General features: G+C 36.5%; 2 protein-coding genes across 2 annotated transcripts; both read right to left on the reverse strand.

Annotated features, from left to right (window-relative positions):
• Window positions 1–1,394: 1,394 nt before the first annotated feature.
• Window positions 1,395–3,370, reverse strand: LOC138877035 (premnaspirodiene oxygenase-like). Its single transcript, XM_070156438.1, has 2 exons — window positions 2,776–3,370; window positions 1,395–2,191 (listed from the first exon to the last, which is right to left on the reverse strand). Exons 1-2 carry the CDS (start codon window positions 3,031–3,033, stop codon window positions 1,940–1,942), a joined length of 510 nt encoding a protein of 169 aa, XP_070012539.1. The 5' UTR covers window positions 3,034–3,370; the 3' UTR covers window positions 1,395–1,939.
• On the reverse strand, window positions 1,571–1,888 carry LOC138877231 (cytochrome P450 71D7-like). The gene has a single exon (XM_070156823.1). It carries the CDS (start codon window positions 1,886–1,888, stop codon window positions 1,571–1,573), a length of 318 nt encoding a protein of 105 aa, XP_070012924.1.
• Window positions 3,371–22,702: the final 19,332 nt, after the last annotated feature.

Here is a 22,702-nt window from a genome sequence, read left to right on the forward strand (position 1 = left end):
TTAAAGCATTGAATGACACTCGAGTTGATTACCTCTGTAACAAGCTGGGCATCATCAATATATATGCTCCAGCTTGAGGGGGAATGTTACAGAATGAACCTAGACACTTTATACAATGAACATAGACTGTTTCTTAGTAGTATACATAACCCATATATAGATAGCAGATTTGTAATCTCTTTTATTTCTTTCCTTAGTTAGCACCTGATGTACATGTATATCTATGTATCCCTATATGGAATAATATACCAATTTGATTCTTCCATACCTTGTTAATTATATATAGTATAAAAACAATTTATATATAATATATCCATGACCGTGTATAATCTATGTATAGCGGTTATGAAAAGTAAATAATGAATCGAGTTAGCTATTTGTGTAAAAATCTCATTAATTAACTCATATTTTAAACTCAGTTGGGTTTATGTCGATAAGTAACTGACAAGAACATTTCGTTTGTTATTCATCAAAACTCACATAGCTCAAGATCAACAATTCACAAAACAGAATATGATGATGCCATCATATTACTCTTCTTTATACTAGAGGGATGTAAGTATGTATATTGTGTCCTCATGGACTCGCACCTCACTCATTGGCGGATTCAGGATTTTGGGTTCGTGGGTGCTTAAATTTTTTTGACGTAAAATTACTACTAATATATCGTATAAGTATACAACTATTTAAATATGGAGATAAAAAAATTAATGAGAAAACTATAGTACCAATATGAACGACGCCGTAAAAATGTGATACAACAACAACAACGCAGCCTTTCGGAAACAACCTCTCTATTCCTTCGGGGAAGGGGTAAGGTATGCGTCTGTTTCCAATACACCCTCGGCATCCTTCCCTCCAAGAACTTCCCACCTTGCTCTTGGGTAGACTCGAACTCACAACCTCTTGGTTGGAAGTGGAGGTTGCTTCCCATCAGAGTAACACAATTTACGGTTCTGGAGGAATCCTTGGTTTTTAAAAGCACATATTCTTTTCTTTCTTTGCTATGGTGAATTAGATAAAGTAACAAAAGAAATGTAAAAAAAAATAAAGGTTAAACAAAGTTAGAACCAAAAGAATAAAAGTAGTAGTATTTGCTAAACAAAAGTCGCCAGTGAAAACCGAAAGAGCAAAATAGATGACCAAATAATTAATGGAGCAAAAGAAAGTTAGTGCTTGATATTAGAGCCCGTAGACTTTTAGAGCCCTTCATCACCCATCATAAACCAAAGCACCCACCAAGCCTTTTGTTATCTGGGTGCTTGCTATTGTGTTATATTCCTATTTTTAAATTCTCTATATAATTATACGTGTTCGGGGTCGAGGTTAATGGGTGCTCGAGCACCCAATTTTTATATGTAGATCCGCCCCTGACCTCACTACATTCCAAAATATAAAAACAACAGAAAATCTTATTAGACAGCTTGTGTCGAAAACTATAATGACATATTTCTATATGCAAGACGACGCAAATACTAGAACCAAAGCAGCAAAGGAAGAAAGTACAGTGGTTGACAACGAAATTCAATTGCAAGATTCTTCTTTTAAGAAAAGGTTTGACGCCATGAGATCACTCTTGACAATGTTGATAAGGAGTAGCGATTAAGTGTAGGTCATTCTTTCTAGCACAAGCTGCTCCAGCCGCCTCAGTCAAGTCTAGTTCACTTGGATGGATTTCAGTTGGGAGTTTCCAGTCAAAATGATACAACAATTGAGCTAGTAGAAAATAAACATTTGCTAAACCAAATGATATTCCAGGGCAAATTCTCCTTCCGCTACCGAACGGAAGATATTCAAAATTATTACCAGTATAATCCATAGAGTTATTTTCAAATCTCTCAGGTTTAAAGCTTTCTACATCATCCCAATATTTTGGATCTCTTCCCATTGCCCAAACATTAACCACGACTTTTGTTTTCAATGGAATAGTGTAGCCATTTTAGTCTGTTTCTTCTCTACATTCTCTTGGAAGCAAAAGAGGTAGCGGAGGGTGGAGTCTGAAAGTTTCTTTAATGACCATCTTTAGGTATTTGAACTCCTCGACATCAATTTCACCAAAAGTTTCTTTCCCTGTCAAGATTTTTCTTACCTCTGCTTGAGTTTTGGAAAATACACTTGGATTCTTCATCATTTCGACCATGGCCCAATTAATTGTTGTTGCTGAAGTTTCTGTTCCCGCAGCAAACATGTCCTTCATTTTCAAGCAAGTTACCATATTCATTTCTCTTACAAACTTCTTGACAAATTTCCACTGAAATATTCAAATAACATATCTGTACTACGTTTGTGCTACTACCTTTATTCTACACCGAAAGGAACTTTTAAATTTTCTATGCCAAAACCCAAAATAATTTTTATCATGTTATTTTGCTACTTGTTTCGTTATCTTAGTGCCAGGTTGTGGTGATTGAAATAACATTTGTTGTAATTTTCAAATGTGTAAATTTTATGATGAAAGTAAGATAGTTGTCCTATTTGAAAGCTAACTAAAGTGACTCTTTAAGTACAAAAATTAATTATGCAATTTGAGAACGTTAGTGTTGAAGATAAATCATAATACTTCATCAATTTCACTTGTGGGAATAAATATGTCATGAAATACCTGTGGCTATGATAGCATGTTATTAAAGGTAAAATAAGAAGTTTAAGGTTAAATTATTTCTTATATAGGAATACGTCATTCTTTATGTAAAAGAATAAAAATAAGTATCACATAAAGTAGAACAGAAGGAATACTAACAATGAAGGTAGAAATATGTAGTATATAGTACTTACAAAGATAATAGCTTTGATGTTGTCGTTAGTGATTGGAAATTGAAGACCTCCTTCCTTCATAAGTCTTAGCAGTACATCAATTATACCTTCACTTCCTGATTCACAATTGGTCTTTGTAACCTTCTTGTGCTCAGTGATGATATTATCAAGAATCTCATCTAGTTCATTGTGTGCATCCATCACTTTAGCCTTCATTCCAGTAAGCACATGAAGAAACTTCAATGAAGGGAATATATCAGCCACATCAAACCCTTCCATTAAGTTTGACACTTTTTTGACTAATCGTGCAAATTCATCTTGCTCCCTGTATTCTTGTCCAAAGGCTGATCTATTTTGTGAGAAACTTCGCCTAGTTGAAGGTGCATAATTGGTCCATATTTTTTGGTTAAATCTCTAAGGACATGATGTGGCAATCCACCTAGCAAATGAAGCATGCTTCCAATAATAGGTAATTTCCATGGACCTGGAGGCAATCTTTTGGTTTGGCTATTGGAATTCTTCAATTTCTTAAATAAAAAGAGGAATGACACAAAAAGGAAAAGGGAAAAGAAGTTGAAGAACTGCATTTTGGGAGGGAAAGGGGGGATTATTTGGCTTGATAGGTTCTGCAAACTGTTGTTGCAAATATATGCTCTTTTATAGGCATTTCGTTTAGGCAAGAAATAGGATTTCTCTAAAAAAAAAATATGAGATATGCATTTTTCAGCAACTTTTTTTTGTCAATGAAAAGTACGTCACTTGTCTCATTGAACACATTACAAACATGTGGAGCCAAATATGAAATTTATTTTTGGGAAAAAGGTAAACTTTGTTCTTAGTAATTTTTGTGAGTGAAGCTCTTAGTAAGCAATGAAGCATTACAAACAACACTGTCAATAGTTACAAAGGGTTTTTTTTAGCAACTATTGACTTTTCTGCATATACAAAAATATCGCGCGGATAATTTTCTTTTCAAACGAATAAAAGGCAAAAATACGTAAATAAGCATATATAATTCCAAAGTTGAAGTGGTCCATCAGTATTTATTCAAGGTTCAAGCTCCATCGTGCCTTTGAAATTTGCTTTAATAGAAGAAAGAAATATACATTCAAATGCGGCTGCTGGAAAAATAAGGCTAATGATATGAAATTAGTACACTCAGAAAGTGAAAACATGGATATTGTGCCTTTAACTCTCTATCTATACAAGATGTGAGTTAGGCATACCTAACTTGTTTCTCCTTATCAGCCTCCAAATTAAATTTACAAGTCTTTCTATTGTTTTGCTTCAAGTGCCAAAGACTTTTCTCTATGCGCTACATTTATTCCTAGTTTGTAAACGACTAGGTATACACAGTAAATGTTACAAAAAAAAAAGGGATTAGAAGAATACACAGTAAATGTGCTTATTCTCCCTTTTTACCGGTCTTTGGTTATATTTATGTTAACCAAAAGGTTATATCGCATTTGTGTAATGACCCAAAAGGTCATCTTATAGTTTAGAACTTGATTCTGGGTTCCGAGGTCTTTAAAACCTCATTTTATTCCTCTTTGATTTGCGTGCGCAGTCCGGACGAGTTTCCGGAAAGCTTTTATGTTGAGAGTTGATGAAAATAATAATTTTTGCCTTTAATTTTTGTATAGTAACGGTTTATTTTCTATATTTTTGTATAGTGGCAGTCTATTTAGTATATTTTTTGTATAGTGACAGTCTATTATATATAAATCATATAATGACCATCCTAATTGTATAATTTTGTATAGTGACAGACTATTTTGTATAGTGACAGTCTATTATATATAAATTGTATAGTGACAGTGTATTTAATATACTTTTTGTATAGTGACGGTCTATTTTGTATAGTGACTGTCTATTTAGTATATTTTTGTATAATGACAGTCTATTTTGTATATATTTTATATAGTGATAGTCTATTGTATATAAATTATACAGTGGCAGTCTATTTTGTATATTTTTATACGGTGATAGTATATTTTGTATACTGACAGTCCATTATATATAAATTGTATAGTGACAATCTATTAATTATATTTTTTGTATAGTGACATTTTATTTTGTATATATTTTTTATAGTGAAGACTATGCATGATATAAATAATAAAAATTTTAAAAAGAAAAACACTCCAAAAATAATACTAAAATTTTAATTATTTATCTCACTTACAGTATGGGCACATAATGAACTCATATAGGAAAAGACAAAAAGTAACATTTATCACAAAAGTTTTAATTTTATATTCTACACAAGTATGTATAAAATATTAATATCTAAATAGCATAGAAGCCTAAAAAGAATAAAATAATGAATGATTCCCTTTGAATAAATTAAAAGCTATCTTAGAAGCCATCTCCCATTGTGTTTCTGTGATAGTTGGGTTTGTCAATTTCAGTGGCTAACCGCTAAAATTAGTTTTGAGCTATAAAATGTATATTGTAATTTATAGTCACCGATTGTCATTAGTTTTTTCTGAATGGTTAGAAATGATAATAGTGAATTTTGAGGATTCATTAAGTGAGATCGCTCTCTTCTTCAATGATAACCTACAAGTCCCACTCACAGTAGACGACCTCCATAGGATTTATCAACCATGGAGATATTCTATTATTATTAAACTAATGGAAAAACATATCCTACACCAATACCTAAAGAGAAAACTATATCAGTTGTGGAAGCCAACAAAAAACTTCACCCTTATGGATCTAGGGGATAATTACTTCATAGTAAAGTTCAACAAGGAGGAAAATATGTCCAGAACACTCAGTAATGGACCTTGGTTTATTAATGGTTACCACCTATTAGTACAAAAATGGGAGCCACAATTTGTAGTCAGTGAGGCAAAACAACTGAAATCAGCAGTTTGGGTTCGTCTTCCCCAACTCCCTAGTGAATTTTATGACTCTACCATTTTACAAAAAATTGGAAATACAATTGGCAGATTACTTAGGATTGATGGTTGCACTTCCTCTACTCTAAGAGGTAGATATGCTAGACTATGTATTGAAGTATCAATGGAAAAGCCGGTCAAGCCTTTTATTTATATTGGAAGCTATAAACAACATATACATTATGAGGGTGGAAACTTTTTGTGCACCAATTGTGGTAAATTAGGCCACAGCCAATCAAAATGTTCAATATTTTTATTACCTCCCTATCCCAGTGAGCAACAAGGAAGTCCAGCAGATATCTCAAAACAAGACACTCAAAGTGATTGGGTGACTGTCACCTTTAACAAAAAAAAAAGACTACTGGAGTTAAGCCAACCCCAATGCTAAGGTAATCAATCCAGGTACACGCCCAAAACTCAATGACACTGACACGGGTATGTCTTCTAATTCCCAAAAGTTTAATTTTCCTAAATTCAAACATATGGGAAACAATCTCTCCAAATGCACCTGCTACTGACTCAAAATTTAGACAATCCACGGACAAAAACTCTAATACTAATATCCTCTCCTCAAATGTTGGCCAAAAATCCAATAATGTTTTTGAGATTCTACAAAGTAAGGATGAAAAGCCCATGGTTTTCGAAAATGGTTTAGCAAGAAATCTGGCTATAATCCCTAATACCCAATGCATGCAAAGTAGAAAAGATAAACTCCTACATGTGTCCAAGACAAATGATATCTTGGAACCAACACCCCAATCATTAGATGAATCTTCCACTAAAAACAAAATAGGTAATTACTTAGCTACCTCTAAACTAAAGGAAATAACTAATCCTAAAATGGATATTACCACTACCCAATCCATTAACCCTACCTCGTCAACATTACACATGGACATGCATGCAAAGGAGGGTAGCAAAATGGCGGATTATTCAGAGGACCTAGCAACAACAAAATCCACCAAAATTTTATATATTCCCACACGCAAAGCCAATTATCTCCTATGCAGATAAAGAATTCCATAGAAATCAAGAAACCTAGGATAACTACCAATCCTATTACCAACACTAACCAAATAAATAACACACAAGAAAAGAATGCCGAGACTTCCACTCACAACCAGGAGAAGGTTTCGGCTAGTTCACATCCCAAACCAACACATAATTCCTTCGATGGCCAACCTTCCACCTATGCCACCACAATTACAAAATCAACCACTATTTTTCACACCCCTTTCAACCTCAAAATTACCAACCAACCTCTTGGCTGGAAGCATGCATTCTAGGCCATGTAATAACCTTAAACATCCAAATCAATAATCAAGAGATGGTAATAATAATCTAGAATACCCGCTACCTAGCCCGACTAATATTGGAATGAATGCATATAGTAATGAACAACTACACCAATCAAGCATGGATCAACAATATCCTACACCCTCTGGATCCACACATGAATCACACACTAATCTTGGACATGTAGGAACAATGGAATCTACTAATAAAACCCAACCAATTCATCAATCTTCCAATGAATCTACCATTCTTTCCATCAGAGGAAAGCATGACAATAAACCCGATCTTCATACCTCGGAGTCACCATGTAGTCCAGGAATCGAACAATCTACCAAACATGGCCCCAGTAAATCTAGAATACAACATCCAAGTCAATATGCTAGGACAAGATCCCCCTCAACATCCAGTAGAGGAAGAAGAAGAACCCCTTCCATAAGGTACTCAACCAAGTGTGGAATTTTCAAGCCTAAACGAGGTAAAAATACTACTCTTCCCAAAATTATGGAGCAAGAAATACATACTCAGCTGCCCCAACACCATGTACAAGTGCTCAATGCATGTTCGACCACCACAAGATCCCACAGTAGGAAAATAGGCAATAATCCTAGTCCCATCAAGAAGGAGGAGCCACAACTCAGTGGAGAGGGAGTCCACTGTCAACCAACAACAAGTATCTCAAATGAATAGAGCCACCACTATAATATTTTGAAACGTTAGAGGTGCCAATAATGATGATTCCGTAGTAATTTTAGGAAATTAATTGACACTCATAAACCCTGCATGGTAGCCCTTCTTGATACTAGGATGTTGTTGCATGCCCCCCTTCTAAATGAATTCAATTTCTCTGAGCTCATAGAGGTTCATGCGGATGGCCAATCAGGAGACATGGCCATCCTCTATAATCACAATATGGTGACAGTGGAACACTTCACAAAAAAATGGTCAAGAAATCCATGCTCTTTTAGAGGTACGCCCTTTTAATTTTAAATGGCCTTTTTCAGCTATATATGATAGTACAAAAGTCCATCTTAGAGATATTGTGTGGGATAAACTTAAAATTCTTTCACAAAATTATAAGGGACCTTGGATGTTGTGAGGACTTAAATGACATTATCCCTAGTAATGAAAAACTAGGTGGAAGACCATTGAAAATTTCTAGAGCTTCAAAACTGTGCGAAAATATGGACTGTTGTAATCTCATCGACCATGGTTTCAAGGGTAGCAAATTCACGTGGTCTAAACATAGGAAAATGAAAGGGTTAACTATAGAAAGATTATATCGTGTTTTAGCAAACGATGATTAGTTAAAATTATTTCTAAATGTTACTATCACTCATCTCCCAAAAACCCAGTCGGACCATAAACCAATTCTAGTAAGATTAAATAACATCAATCATCACTGTGAAATTTTTTTTCGTCTTGAAAATATTTGGTGCACTCATCCAAATTTTGGTAACATTGTTGCGAATCAATGGAGTAATAAAGACTTAATAGATGCTACCAAAACCTATACTGACTATATTAAAATTTGGGGTAAAGAACACTTTGGCAATATAATTAGGGATAAAAAAAATACTCATAGCCAGATTAAACGGTATCCAAAAATTCCCTCATTATAACCATAGTTTCTTTCATCAAGAGTTGGAAGAGAACCTTCTCAGAGACTACAATAACATACTTAAACTTGAAGAACACTATTGGAAATTAAGGTCGAGAATTAATTGGCTAAATGAGAGAGATACTAACACTAGTTTTTTCCAAATTAGTACCTCTAATAGGAAGAGTCCAAAACCACATTATCTTCTTTAGGAACAGTGAAAGTGCATGGCTAGATAATCACCAAGATATCCTTAATCATACCCTTGAACACTTTACCTCTCTATTTACTACTAGTCATACATATGCAAATTGGACCCACATGTTACATAGTTCAACTAGTTTCCATAATGTTGACCTTACACCATTAGATAATGCCTTACTTGATAGTGAAATTAATACAACTATTTTTCCCCTCAAGCCTTTTTAATCTTCGGGGCATGATAGATTACACCCTTTTTTTAATCAAAAATACTAGAAAATTTTAGGAAACTTTGTTAGGGTTTTCTATTACAAAATTTTTAGTGAACATGCCATCCCTCCAGAGATCAATACTACCTATCTCTGCCTAATTCCAAAATTCCCCAATGCTTACAACCTCAATAATTTTTGGCTAATTAGTCTATGCAATACTATTTACAAGATTATCACAAAAATCATTGCAAACAGAACAAAGCCAATGCTTACTACTCTCATAAGCCCTACTCAATCTAGCTTCATTAAAAATAGAAGGGCCAGTGACAATGCTATTATTATTCAACAACTTATTCATCAATTCAAAAAAACAAAACGAAATAATGGCAAAATGCTGGTCAAAATTGACCTTGAAAAGGCATTCGATAAGTTAGAATGGTTCTTCATATACATGACCTTTTATATATCAAAATCCCCCCAAAAATGTCAAAACTAATTATGTCCTGTTTATCAACAACATCCACATTTGTTCTAGTCAATGGAGCAAAAACCAAGTTTTTCTACCCATGTAGGGGCAGGTAGGGTGACCCAATGTCCCCCATATATATTTATACTACGCATGAAAATGTTATCAAATTACATAAACCATCTAGTGAACATTAGGACATGGAATTGTCATGACCCTAACCGCGAACCCGGTCATGATGGCGCCTCTCGTGAAGACAAGGCCAGCCAGTCCAACACAGTACACTTTTTTAAGCAGTTAATTACCATAAAACAGTTTAAATCATGATTTAATAGCAATAATTTGCAAAATTATAGATAACAATAGAAGAAACCATCACGACATAGCCCAAACTGGGGTGTCACAAGTCATGAGCAACTAAGGATCCTGATACGAGTCTACTAAATACACTATCTGGTACAACTGTTTGAAGAATATAAAAGTAATAAGATAAGGGAGACACGGGGTTGCGGATGCCAACAGCTACCTCGTAGTCTCCGAAACACCGCCTAGATTGGAGGGATCAGCACTCAGGAGCGGGACTTGCTGCGCCTGAATCTGCACACAGGGGTGCATTGAGTAAAGTGAATACTCCAACTCAGTGAGTAATAAATATAAATAATGGCTGAAAGCAAGAAAACACGTGCAAATACAAAGCAATCTATACCAAAGCAGTAAAATCACTTAAAATAGTAAATTAGTGATATATCAAGTAAACTTCCTTTTTCAACCAGTAAAACAAGTAATTTGGCAGGTAATTAACAAATAGAAATCCGCCCCTCGGGCAGTAACTCAGAACACTACCAGCCCCTCGGGCTCCCTCTTAGAACAATATCAGCCCCTCGAGCTCACTCTCAGAATAGTATCAGCCCCTCGGGCTCACTCTCAGCTCATAATGGGTACACGCGCTCACTGGGGTGTGCAGACTCCGGAGGGGCCCCTTACGGCCCAAGCGCAATATCAAGCCATCTCGTGGTATCAACTCTCGACTCTCGGCCTCACATCACTCAAGCCACCTCGTGGCGTATAAATGTATCTCAGGCCCTCGGCCTCATATCACTCAGTGTATCCTCACATCTGGCCCTCGGCCGCAATCAGTCCAAAAATTATCATCACAAGCCCCTCGGGCATAAAACAGTAGTTCTCAACCTAAAACATCATTTAGAAATATCATTTAAGTCTCAAAACTGAGTAAAAGTGGCTGAGTTGTAAAACAGTTGGAAACCACAGGACTAAGTTCAAGAAATAAATCAAAACAGTGAGGAAATAGTGATAAAAATCCCCGGAGGGTTCAAATTGTTAGCACGAAGCCCAAATATGGTAATCAGCCCAAACTATTATGATAACAAACAAGTTTCAGTCGAATACGCGGTAAAAACATCACTCGAGAATGGCCAAATCACAATCCCCAATAGCAAACGACCCCACGCTCATCGTCAAGCGCGTGTCTCACCTCAATATAGCACTAATGTGCAATCCGGGGTTTCAAACCCTCAGGACATCGCTTACAATCATTACTCACCTCGAATTGGCTAATTCTCTAGCTCGCGATGCCTTTCCCCTCGAATTGGCCTCCACGCACGTCGAATCTATCCAAAATCAGAGCGAATACGTCACATTATGCTAATGGAACAAAGCTCAAGCGAAAACAATTGAATTACCACAAAATTCCAGAAATTGGTTAAACCCGACCCACAGGACCACATCTCGAAATTTGAAAAAATTCACAAAACTAGAATCCTTATACTTTCACGAGTCCACCCATACGAAAATTATCCAATTCCGATACCATTTGGTCCGTCAAATCATCATTTTACATTTTTTAAAGATTTTACAATTTTCTTCCCAAATTCCACTCTAAATCATGAATTAAATAATAACTTTAAATCTGAGTTAGAATTACTTACCCTGATGAATTCCTTGAAAAACCTTTGAAAAATCGCCAAAATTCGAGCTCTCTAGGTCAAAATATCAAATAAAACCTAAAACCTCATATTTATAGAGTACCCCATAGATTTTCACCTTCGTCGGCCGCACAAAATTGACCGCGGTCCGCACAAAGCCAGTGCGGTCTGCACAAAAACGACTGCGGCCGCACATGCTTTCTTCTGCAGTTATAGACTTTAGTATTTGGCTAGTTTTCGTGATTATATTATCCATGTTTAGACTAGTTTATTGTTATGTTGATCATTCTTATCAGATGTACGGATTTTGGTGTTGATTGGGTATTGAGTCAAAGTTGAGGTTGATATTGTGGAAGCAAATGTTGAAGTAAGACTTGTTGTTGTCACTTCTATCTCCCTATTATTATTGGTCCTTGTTTTAGTGAGGGAGAGTGTTAATGCACGAAGGGTGATGCCATGTTGTTCTTATTTGATTTAGTTGTTGAGGTTGAGAGTAAAAGCACGAAGGGTGATGTCGTGCCATTATTATTTGATTTATTTGGTGAAGTTGAGAGTAAAAGCACGAAGGATGATGTCGTGCCATTCTTATTTGATTAATATGGTCACTACAAGAATTGAGCTTATTAGTGGCGACAAAGGTCGCAACAGAATGTCACAATGTTGCCACAAAAGTTCTTTAGTGGAGACTCTATTGTCGTTGAGTATACTAAGTTGTTGATACTTATCCATGACGACCATAAATAGTCGCCACTAAAGATCTTTTTTTAGCGACGACTTTGTCGCCACAAATGGTATAGTAAGAACTCTTCAAAAATTGGCTTTGAGAAATAATCGCCACTGAACGTTAGAATTGGTGGCGACTAAGGTCGCCACTATAGGCATTTAGTGGCAACTTTAGCTGCCACAGAAAATTATTAATTTAGTGGCAATATTAGTCGTCACAGAAAATCTCACCTTTTGTGTCAACTTATGTTGCCACTGATGCTATTCGTTTTTGATGGCAGCTAAGAACCAACCTAATCTTACCAATTATCGATCAAACATTTCAAAATAAGCTTTAGAAACTACTCACGAAGGAAAAGGGTTCAATCTTTGATGAATTTGAAAACGTCAACCGCGGGCTTGCTTGATCAAAATTCGAGATTCTGACCAAAATTCGATTATCCATTTACCTCCGAGCCCGGTTATGTAATTTATTTTGAAATCCACCCTCAGTTTGAGGTCTAAATCCCAATTTTATAAAATTTCCAATTTCTACCCAAATCCCTAATTTCTACCATGGAAATACAAGATTTGATGTTAAAAACACATGAGAAGTAGTAGGTAATTGAAGGGAAATAGATTATATTTTCTTCCAAGCCATCGTAAAAGCGAAGTCTGGGATGTCTGCAATTGAGGATTTTTTTTCGTAAATGCGAAGACTGCCCTGCCCAATCCCCCTTCGTAATTACAAGCTCAACTTCGCAAAAGTGAAGTTCAAAATTGCGAACAGGTCATCGCAAAGCAATACCTGCAGCTCAGCACCAGAACTGAAGCACACCAGTAGTGTTCAACTATCCCAAACTCATCCGAAACGCCTTCGAAACTCACCCGAGCTCCTCGGGCTCCAAACCAAATATGTACACAAGTATAATGTCATCATATAAACTAGCTTGCATGATCAAAATATGAAAATAACATCTAGAACCACGAATCGAACATCAAAACACATGAAATTCAAAAGAAAACTCAAGAACCTCTATAATCACAACTACGTGTCCGAATCCTATCTAGCTAACTCCAAATTGCACCAAATTTTGCCGACAAGTTTCCAATAGAAAAATGAACTTATTCTAAGTACCAAAATCAAAATCCAAACCCGATAACCGTAAAGTCGACCTACTCTCAAACCTAGGAAATTTCCAACTTTCAATTTGTTAACTTTCGGCTAAACAAGTCAAATAAACATCTGATACAAAAATATAATAGTATCTAGCTTTAAACTCTGAGTCTAAAAGTCTATGAAGCCTCTAAAAAATTAGGGCAATTTGTTTGGGACATAACTCACGTGCAAATTTTTAACTAGAAATAATAACACAAAATAAAAGGGATGGAATCAAAGCAATAAACTCCATGATCTGAAATGGAGCTCACCAAAGTCTGCTACAGTGGGAGGTGGTCCTAACTCGTAGCCTGCTCGTCTGTAAAACCTATGCCTATATTGACATAAGTCAATGTAGGTTCCAAAGAAAACATTAAAATATCGGTATACTACAACAATACTCATGTAAAATAATCCTCCCACTAAAGCTAGAATGTGACTCTAAAAGAAATATGCATGCATGATCATATACAGTTCTAACAAAAGTTTCTTATGAATTAGTTGAAGCAAACAATTCGTATACCTTGTTTGAATTGAACCCCAAGGATACCTTATTTTCTGGAAGTGCTCAAGCCGTTGTGTCTATTGTTGAAGGTATGAGAGTTTCACATTTTACGAGGAGTTTTCTTCATTTCACAATCTTTTGGTTGAAAGAAGAGATAGGGTGCTTGAATATATTCAGGAATCTTTGACAGGCTGACAGCCTAACTGATATTGATTTTTTTTAGACCTAGAAATAAAGATGGTGTTGTAATAGAGAAGAAAGACATGGAAAGGAACATGACAACAGATAAAGATGAAGAAGCAGAAAAAACTATACTAGATGAGAAAAGAGGAAGAAAAAGGAGGAAGACGTTATTACTCTTTAAAGTTTAGACATGCTTTATTTTACTTGTAAATAATGTACTTCATCTTTAAGAACTAAGGGTAATATTTGAAATTGTTGTGCAAGATACATTTATATAATTTGGTGGGATTTGAATTGATTCAATTGTTGAATGTTGGTTTCAATATATATCAATTCTATTTCAAATTGTGATGGTAGTCTTTGTGTAAGCTAGGAAGTATACCTAGCTAAATTTAGCAAGGAAAACTTATGAATCCAAATGAAAAAAAAAGGCAGAATACTTCCTATTGAAATATTCCTAGCTAATTACTTTTAGCAGGAATATTACAAGCTAATGTTCAATGAAGTCAACATTGTTAAAGTAGATTTTAATAGGATTTCAGCCAGTAATAATTGACCTAGCTAATATTCGATAGGGATACGTCGCCTAGCAGAATATCCTTCTATTTGGCTATGGATGACACAGTTTTCTCCTCAAATTTTGCTAATAGCGCATTAACTACTGAAATGAGCTAGGGTCATTTTATTAATAAAGTGATGTTAGCATTCTTGCAAGTAACCTAAGATTATTCACGTTTGTCCTGTAGATGTTTAAAAAAAAAAAAATAATGCTACCAGATGCAAGGTCTAAATTATGATGTATTCAGAAAAAAGTGCATGAGGGGGCTATACCGTACCTCAAAATCAATACAACAGGATGATACCATCACCAATATAAATGGAAGGTAGGACTTAATAGACAAAAATGCTAAGGTCCTTCCAAAAAACACAAATATACATCTAACTGATGAAGAAATTAGATTTGTCATACTTTGTCCTTATGGCGAACAACTTCCATTTATCTGGTAAGAAAACACTTTTAATAGTTCTAGGGAGATGTTGGAAACTCTGAATTTCAACGCCCGATTAGAAGTAGAAGCAAGTTTAGTCACGCAATCAGCCACCTGATTACCTTCTCTGAAACAGTGATGCACCCCCAGTGCTTGCCTCATTTATGATGTTGATGATGTTGTGTGCAATCTGTTTGATCTTCATATTGTTGGTCGTTCTGTTGGTCAGCATATTTGCACAAATCAGGGAGTTGAATTCAAGAACAAAATTAGTGTACTCATGCTGGCGGTACTATATATTTCACTCCAAACTCAGCAGCCAGAGCTTATGTCATGTTGTTGCTATTACTGTTTAACCAAAAAATCTAAGTCCTTGGTCAAAGCTAAAAGAGAAATTCGGGTTACTGATAATCAGGAGACAAAAATAAAATACTTTTGAGAACAATGGTAGAAGGTAAATAGATAAGTATTTCAATGAATTCTCAATAGTATTTCGTGTCCTTACAAATGATGATCATTCTTCCTTTTATAGATCATTCTAGGTAAAGGAATAAAGCCTCAGCTTTAATGATATAATCATGAGCAATAAATGACATTAAATAGGCCGTTATACAATCATTCCTATTAAATACCAACTTTATAACGTATCAGACATTTAATAATGAATTTGGGCTCCTTTCTGTCATCTGATCCTTGCTTTCAATGCCTTCTAATCCGTTGGCTGCAAATAATTTAAATTGGTACGAGACTCGTATCTATACGTCGTCTCGTGCTTATTTAAATTCTTCTTCCCGTGGCTGTTTTCACCGTGCCTCTTAGTCAATTGCTGTTCTTTGACCATTCAACTAATCCACGTGTCATGCCACATCATTTTTAATATAAATTCAGTTTTTTTTCCAATACAGATAGTCCCCCCACTTTCCATTTTTTTATCAATTAAATAATTGGAAAGTGGATCTTCATGTAAAAAGAACTTTTGCCACAATTAATGCTCATGACAGTACTAACGTCTCAGCAGTCTTTTCCATTTAATGCTCTGTCTATGTGTCATTTTATAATTGATTCCGCTATTCATTCCTTTCTTCGAGACTTCTTCATTCTCACTATTTACGAAGTGATAGCTGCCTTTATTATAGGCTTTTCATCATTATACTTAAAAAGTTGACGATTCCCATTTTACACATAACTTTGTCTTCCTTTGTCTTCTTCACTAATCTTCAGCTCATACTTTCTTCTTGACAATGTCTTATTCAAACCCTAACCGTAAAAAAGTTCCAATTCTAGATCAGTTCCCCAACGCCCCTATTAGACACAGAAGAGGCGGAGGAAGTAGGCCTCGAACAGGGTTAGAATCTACGCGAGGCGGTTCCTCTGGTTCTTCTTCAAGGAGTTTTGTTCCAAAAGCCCCTTCTTCTAAAAGTAGGGAAATTCTTGATACTTCTCAAGAACCCTCAGTTGATGATATAGTTCCCGGTGATTTGTCTTTTGAAAGTGACAAAACATCTCTTCAAAAACAAATTAATAATTTAGAAAGAGCCGATACTTACCCAACATTAGTAACCGAGCTTACAATCCCCACTATAAGAAAAGATTGTAATTGGAAGGATAGTCTTCGAATGTCAATTCCTTCCCCAAATCAAAGAATTTCCTCTTTTAGAAATGGGTATTCTTCTGTTTATACTTACCCCTTCACTTTGGGTTTTAATCCTCCGATTGACCCAGTTTTTCTCGATTTTTATCGTTTATTTACCATTTGTTTGGCCCAAATTGGTCCATTGGTGTGGAGAACAGTGGCTTGTTTGAGATATTTATCATCCACGACCAATGTCAATTTCACCTTTTCTCATCTCATTCATCTATACCATCCCAACTTAATACGCCATGGGGTTTTCACCTTAACTGCAAGGAGCAAAAACGTTTTGGTAAACCCTGAGGATGACAGAGATCGTGGATGGTATATCCGTTACGTTGTTGTCCGTACAGTGGATTTGATTGGTGAAACAAATATTCCCTTTCCTGAGAAGTGGAATTTTGAACGTAAGTTTCCTCTTGTTTACCGTACCTACTTTTGAGAATTTCAAAAGAATGTTGTTTTTTAACCTCGTCCCTTCTTGGTTTTTTGTAGCAACCATGGAAGATGTGGAACCTATTCCCAACTTTCGTGGTTGGGTAGACTCACTTTTGAAGATTGCTACTAGGGAGCAAAGAACTTGGAAATCAATTTCTTCCTTACATGGCTGGAAAGTCAAAACACACGGTATCCCCTCTTTTACAAAATTTTGTTTTACATGTTAAGCACTTTTTCCTCAACTTTAATCATGTATATCCATTCTTTAATCAGGATTTGGCATTAGAGGAATGACAGCTGAAGTAGCTATGGCCATTCGCATGTCTGCGAATGCTGCTCTGGATTTAGATAAGGCTCGAGCCTTGCTGCCTAAAAGAAAAGCTACAAAGGAAAGTTCTGAAGAAGAAGAGGAGGGTACCTCCCTAATTACCAGGCCAAGGGCCAGGAGACGAATAATAATTGATAATGAAATTGAAAACACTCCTGCTCGTACCTCCACCACCGAGCCTGTTTTGATTCAATCTGATGAGGATGCCAAACCAAGAGATAATAATGAATCAATTCAGCACCTTTTTGACAGTGGTTTCGAGAGTGGCGAGCTCGGACCTGTTTTTGATGAAGCTCCCCTTTCCTCACTTGTTCCTATTTCCTCCATTCCTCTGCCTACTGTAAGTGTTTCTTTACCAGCTTTAACACCTTCCATTTGTTTGCCAATTTCTACTGCTCCTATATCTGTTCCCTTGGCTGCTTCAACCGCACCTGCTTCTGCTCCGGTGTTGGTTTCTACATCTTTTCCCTCCATTCCTTCTATTCCCTCCGCTGCTCCTCTTCCCTCTGTTCATCATACAGAGACAGGTTCTAGCAGCGGAAATATGTCAATGAGAAGTGTTACTTTGGAAGTTCCTGCCAATCATAGCCTCCTGAGGAAGACTGGCAGAGCCGATTTTTGGCTCGAACCTCTCATTGGAGATATCGAGAAGAAGAAGATGGAGAGCCATAGCTGCTTAACTTTGATGAACGACGTAGTTCATTCTACTTTGAAGGTATTTCTACCAACAATTTTTTTTTTTTTTAAAATTATCTTCAATTTCTCATTTCCATGACTTACCTCTATAGGCTAACCTTATTAGCACGGAACTAATGAGAAAAGTTTCCTTACTGGAAAGAAAAGCTCGTGAGTCTGAAAAGTCTATCCACGAGGCTGAGGAAATAGCTAGGGGAGCCCAACTTGAAGCAACCAACTGGAAGGAACAGTTCGAAAATGCTCAAGGAACTATAGAAGAGTTGTAAGAAGATAAAAACCTCCTAGAGCAGCAAAACTGTTGTTTAACTTCTGAACTGGCAACAGTCAAAGCCTCTTCAAGCCAATTGAAAAGAGACAAAGAGCTTTTGGAATGCTCTTTGTCAGAACAATTATCCAGAGCTAGTGAAGAAGTTAGAGAGCTGAAGGCACTTTTGGCTAAAAAGGAAGAATATGCAGGAGAGTTAGTGCAAAGCTTGACTCAAGCTCAGGCTGACTTACAGACTTCTTCTGACGAGATTCAAGCCTTGAAGAGTTCTCATGCTTCTCTTGAAGCTTCCCTTGATTCCCATTTAGCTGAAAATCAAATTTTAAAAAACGATCTTGCTATGTGGGAAAAGGAATATGGACTTCTAGAGGAAAATTTTAACATAGAAGTGAGTTGGGCTTTTCTGAATTCTCGTCGTGATGCTTTGACGGAAGCTGCTCAAGAGGGTTTTGACTTGCAGTCTGAACTGGCTAAAGTCATAGATACCATCGAGAAAAGCCAACAGTCTACTGATACTCCTTCTCCTGCCCTTGAAGTTCCTGAAAATATTGCTATTCCAGCTTCAGAGGGTGAAACTTCTACAACCCAGTCTGTGGAAGTTGAAGCTTCCGTGACAACCCCCTCAATTGAATGATAGTTTTATCCCTTAGTTTTTTTTTAAGGATTTATTGGTAAAAGTCCCCAGTTATCATAATGGGGCACTTGTATAAACTTTTATTGACTAAGTTTCTACTGAGTCTTTTTAATTATATCAAGAAGTTTTATTAGTACTTCAATGTGTTCTACTCTTGCCTTTTATTTTCAGGACTTATAGAATAGTTTAGCATTTTTATCCTTTGAAAATGCTTTATGATTCTTCCCATGACTTATTGACATGAGGCTTATAAAAGAGGGCCCTTTTATTTTATCGACACTTAATGAAGAAGACGTCTCAACTTCATAATGGTGTTAAAATACGATGAAAGTAATAGGAAAACACACGTTTTGTATGAAACAACTTTGGCAAGTTTTCATTCATAAACTTTTAACAAGTGTTTGACTGTTACATGTATTACAATACATCTACAACTTTTCTCGTAACTGTTTTTCTTGTAACAGATTTGTAAATAACATAAACTAAACAAGGTTTTTTTTATAACCTGTTTCAGTACATAGTCATGACCCTATCTTTACATGTTAAGAAGGGTTTGAGAGGTGACTTTGTTTATGAGTTTGAGAGATGACTCTGTTGTTCTCATGAATACTGAAGACTTCGTAACCTGTTCTCAACACTTGATTCTTTGAGGCCAATTTTTATTCGATACTCGTATCTGTTTCTTTGCACCTATCTATGTATAATATGTAGTCCCCCAAGTGTTTGAGCGGTGAAGTATGAAGCCTCGAGCACTTGTTTATTTCTTTTACTTTGGCCCTTTTCCTGAAATAGAAAGATATACGGGACTCGACGGTGTGATTATAGATGAAGACTGCCTAACTCGTGTGCATTTCCATCAGATTAATTGTAACCCTGGGCTAGGAATTTAAGCATACTCCATTTTGCCTTGCAGGTTGTGACTCATCATTTGGCACGAGTTAGGATATTTAGCCTAGCATCTAAAATCGTTAGTAAAATATTAATAAATCAAGAGAAGAATTTTTACATGATGATACCTGACCGTAGGTACTTTCTTAAAAGTAATATCTTTTTAAGTGGACAGCATTCCAATGTGAGGGTAAAACTTTACCATCCATTGTTTCCAACTGGTATGCTCCTTTTCCCGCAATGCCACGGACTTTGTATGGTCCTTCCCATGTTGGACTTAGCTTTCCTGAGTTAGCAGCTTTTGCAGATTGGAACACCTTTTTAAGCACGAAGTCCCCAATTTTGAAAAATCTGAGGCGTGCTTTCCTATTGTAATATCGTTCTATTACTTGCTTTTGTGCTGCCATCCTTATCAAAGCAGCTTCTCTTCTTCCTTCAAGTAAATCTAGGCTAACCCGCATCTCTTCATTATTGGATTCCTCCGTTGCCTGATCGTACCGTGTGCTTGGCTCACCAATTTCAACTGGTATTAAGGCTTCCGTACCATAAACCATCGAAAATGGTGTTTCTCCAGTGCTTGTTTTGGTCGTTGTACGATAAGCCCATAGTACTCCGGGTAACACCTCAGGCCAATTACCCTTTGAATCTTGTAACCTCTTTTTCAAGTTATTGATAATAACTTTGTTAGTTGATTCCGCTTGTCCATTCCCCACTGGATGGTATGGCGTAGATGTTATTCTTTTGATCTGCCAACTTTGAAAAAATTCTGTAACTTGTGCTCCAATGAATTGTGGTCCATTGTCACATACGATCTCCTTTGGTACTCCAAAGCGGCATATTATATTGCGCCATATGAAGTCTTTAACTTCTTTTTCTCGTACCTGTTTAAATGCCCCTGCTTCTACCCATTTAGTGAAATAATCTGTAAGTACGAGTAGAAATTTTACCTGACCTTTTGCTTGTGGAAGTGGACCTACGATATCCATTCCCCATTTCATAAAGGGCCAAGGGGCTAAAACAGTATGCAGTAACTCAGCTGGTCTGTGCATATGATTGCCGTACCTTTGACATTTATCACATTTGGACACGAAACTGGTTGCCTCTTCTTCCATCTTAGGCCAATAATATCCTGTGCGAATTAACGTTCTTACCAGTGACCATCCTCCTGCGTGATTCCCACAATGTCCTTCATGTACTTCTCTCATAACATATTCGGTTTGAGAAGGGCCGAGACACCTTGCTAGTGGTCCGCCGAACATCTTTCGATAAAGATTACCTTGATATAAACAATATCGTGCAGCTCTTTTGCGAAGCGCGTAAGCCTTTCTTTTGTCATTAGGCACGGTTCTGTGCTGTAAAAAGGCAACAATTTCATTTCTCCAATCCCATGTTAGATGATTAAAATTTACCTCATTTTTGTCAGGTTCAAGAACGGAATGAAATAGATGTATGACTGAAGCATCTGTATTGTTTGCCACGTCTGCTGCGGATGCAAGGTTTGCTAAAGCATCCGCCTCTGCGTTCTCATCTCTTGGGACTTGCACTACTTTCCAAGTTTGGAATTGCTTTACTAACTCCCGTACCTTTGCGAGGTATTCTTGCATTCGTGACTCTCTGGCTGTGTAAGTCCCCAGCATCTGATTAACCACGAGTTGAGAATCACTCTTGATTATAATCTGTGTTATGCCGAGTTCTCGTGCCAATTCTAAACCTGCAATTACAGCTTCATATTCTGCTTCATTGTTAGTTATAGAATGACATTTTATAGCCTGTCTAATGGTCTCACCCGCAGGTGGTACGAGGACTATTCCTAAGCCTGCCCCTTTTACATTAGATGAACCGTCAGTGTATAAAACCCAAGTCCCCGGGTTCGCACCATTAAAAACTAATAATTCTTTTTCTGCTTCTAAATGCATCCCCTGGCTAAAATCAGCCACGAAATCAGCTAGTACTTGAGACTTTATAGCGGTCCTGGGTTGATAAATAACTTCATATTCACTTAGTTCTATAGCCCATTTTGCTAATCTTCCTGAAAGTTCGTGTTTATGCAAAATATTTCGAAGCGGAAAAGCAGTAACTACAACAATGGGATGACATTGAAAATAAGGTCTTAACTTTCTAGATGCCATGATCAAAGCTAATGCTAATTTTTCTAGCTGTGGGTATCGTGTCTCAGCTTCCAATAAGGACTTACTTACATAATAAATAGGAGATTGTTTACCTTGGTCCTCGCGGACTAAAACAGCACTTACTGCGACTTCAGATACGGCCAGATAAATGAGAAGTTTTTCCCCCACCTTCGGTTTTGCCAACAACGGTGGTTTTGACAAATAAGCTTTCAAATTTCTAAGGGCTTGTTGACAATCTTCATTCCATTCAAAATGATCTTGCTTTTTAAGTGCAGAGAAAAACTTAAAACACCTTTCTGAGGATTTGGAAATAAATCTCCCCAAAGCTGCAATTCTTCCCGTTAATCGTTGTACTTCCTTTTTATTAGTAAGGATATCCGGGATTTCTTCTATTGCTTTGATCTGAGAAGGATTCACTTCAATACCACGGTTAGAAACAAGAAAACCCAAAAACTTACCTGATGCAACTCCAAATGCACATTTTTCTGGGTTGAGTTTCATATTAAATTTTCGCAAAATTTCAAAAGTAATAGATAGATGAGAAATATGATCATGAGATTGCTGGGTTTTGACGAGCATATCGTCTATATATACCTCCATTGTTTTCCCTAAATGTTCTTGGAACATTTTGGTGACCAACCTTTGATAGGTTGCCCCAGCATTTTTGAGACCAAAGGGCATTACTTTATAACAATAAGTCCCCCTGTCTGTGATGAAAGAAGTTTTTTCTTCATCACCAGGATCCATTTTGATTTGATTATATCCTGAGTATGCATCTAAA

Source organism: Nicotiana sylvestris, chromosome 9 (genome assembly GCF_000393655.2).
Source record: "Nicotiana sylvestris chromosome 9, ASM39365v2, whole genome shotgun sequence".
NCBI lineage: Eukaryota > Viridiplantae > Streptophyta > Magnoliopsida > Solanales > Solanaceae > Nicotiana > Nicotiana sylvestris.

What these genes read in the sequence shown, in the direction of transcription:
- LOC138877231 (XM_070156823.1), bottom strand. Translation starts at nt 1,888, where the DNA reads ATGGGAAGAGATCCAAAATATTGGGATGATGTAGAAAGCTTTAAACCT.
- LOC138877035 (XM_070156438.1), bottom strand. Translation starts at nt 3,033, where the DNA reads ATGGAAGGGTTTGATGTGGCTGATATATTCCCTTCATTGAAGTTTCTT. An exon ending in ACATCAAAGCTATTATCTTT is followed by an intron (nt 2,192 to 2,775) that starts GTAAGTACTATA and finishes TTGAAAATGAAG; the next exon opens with GACATGTTTGCTGCGGGAAC.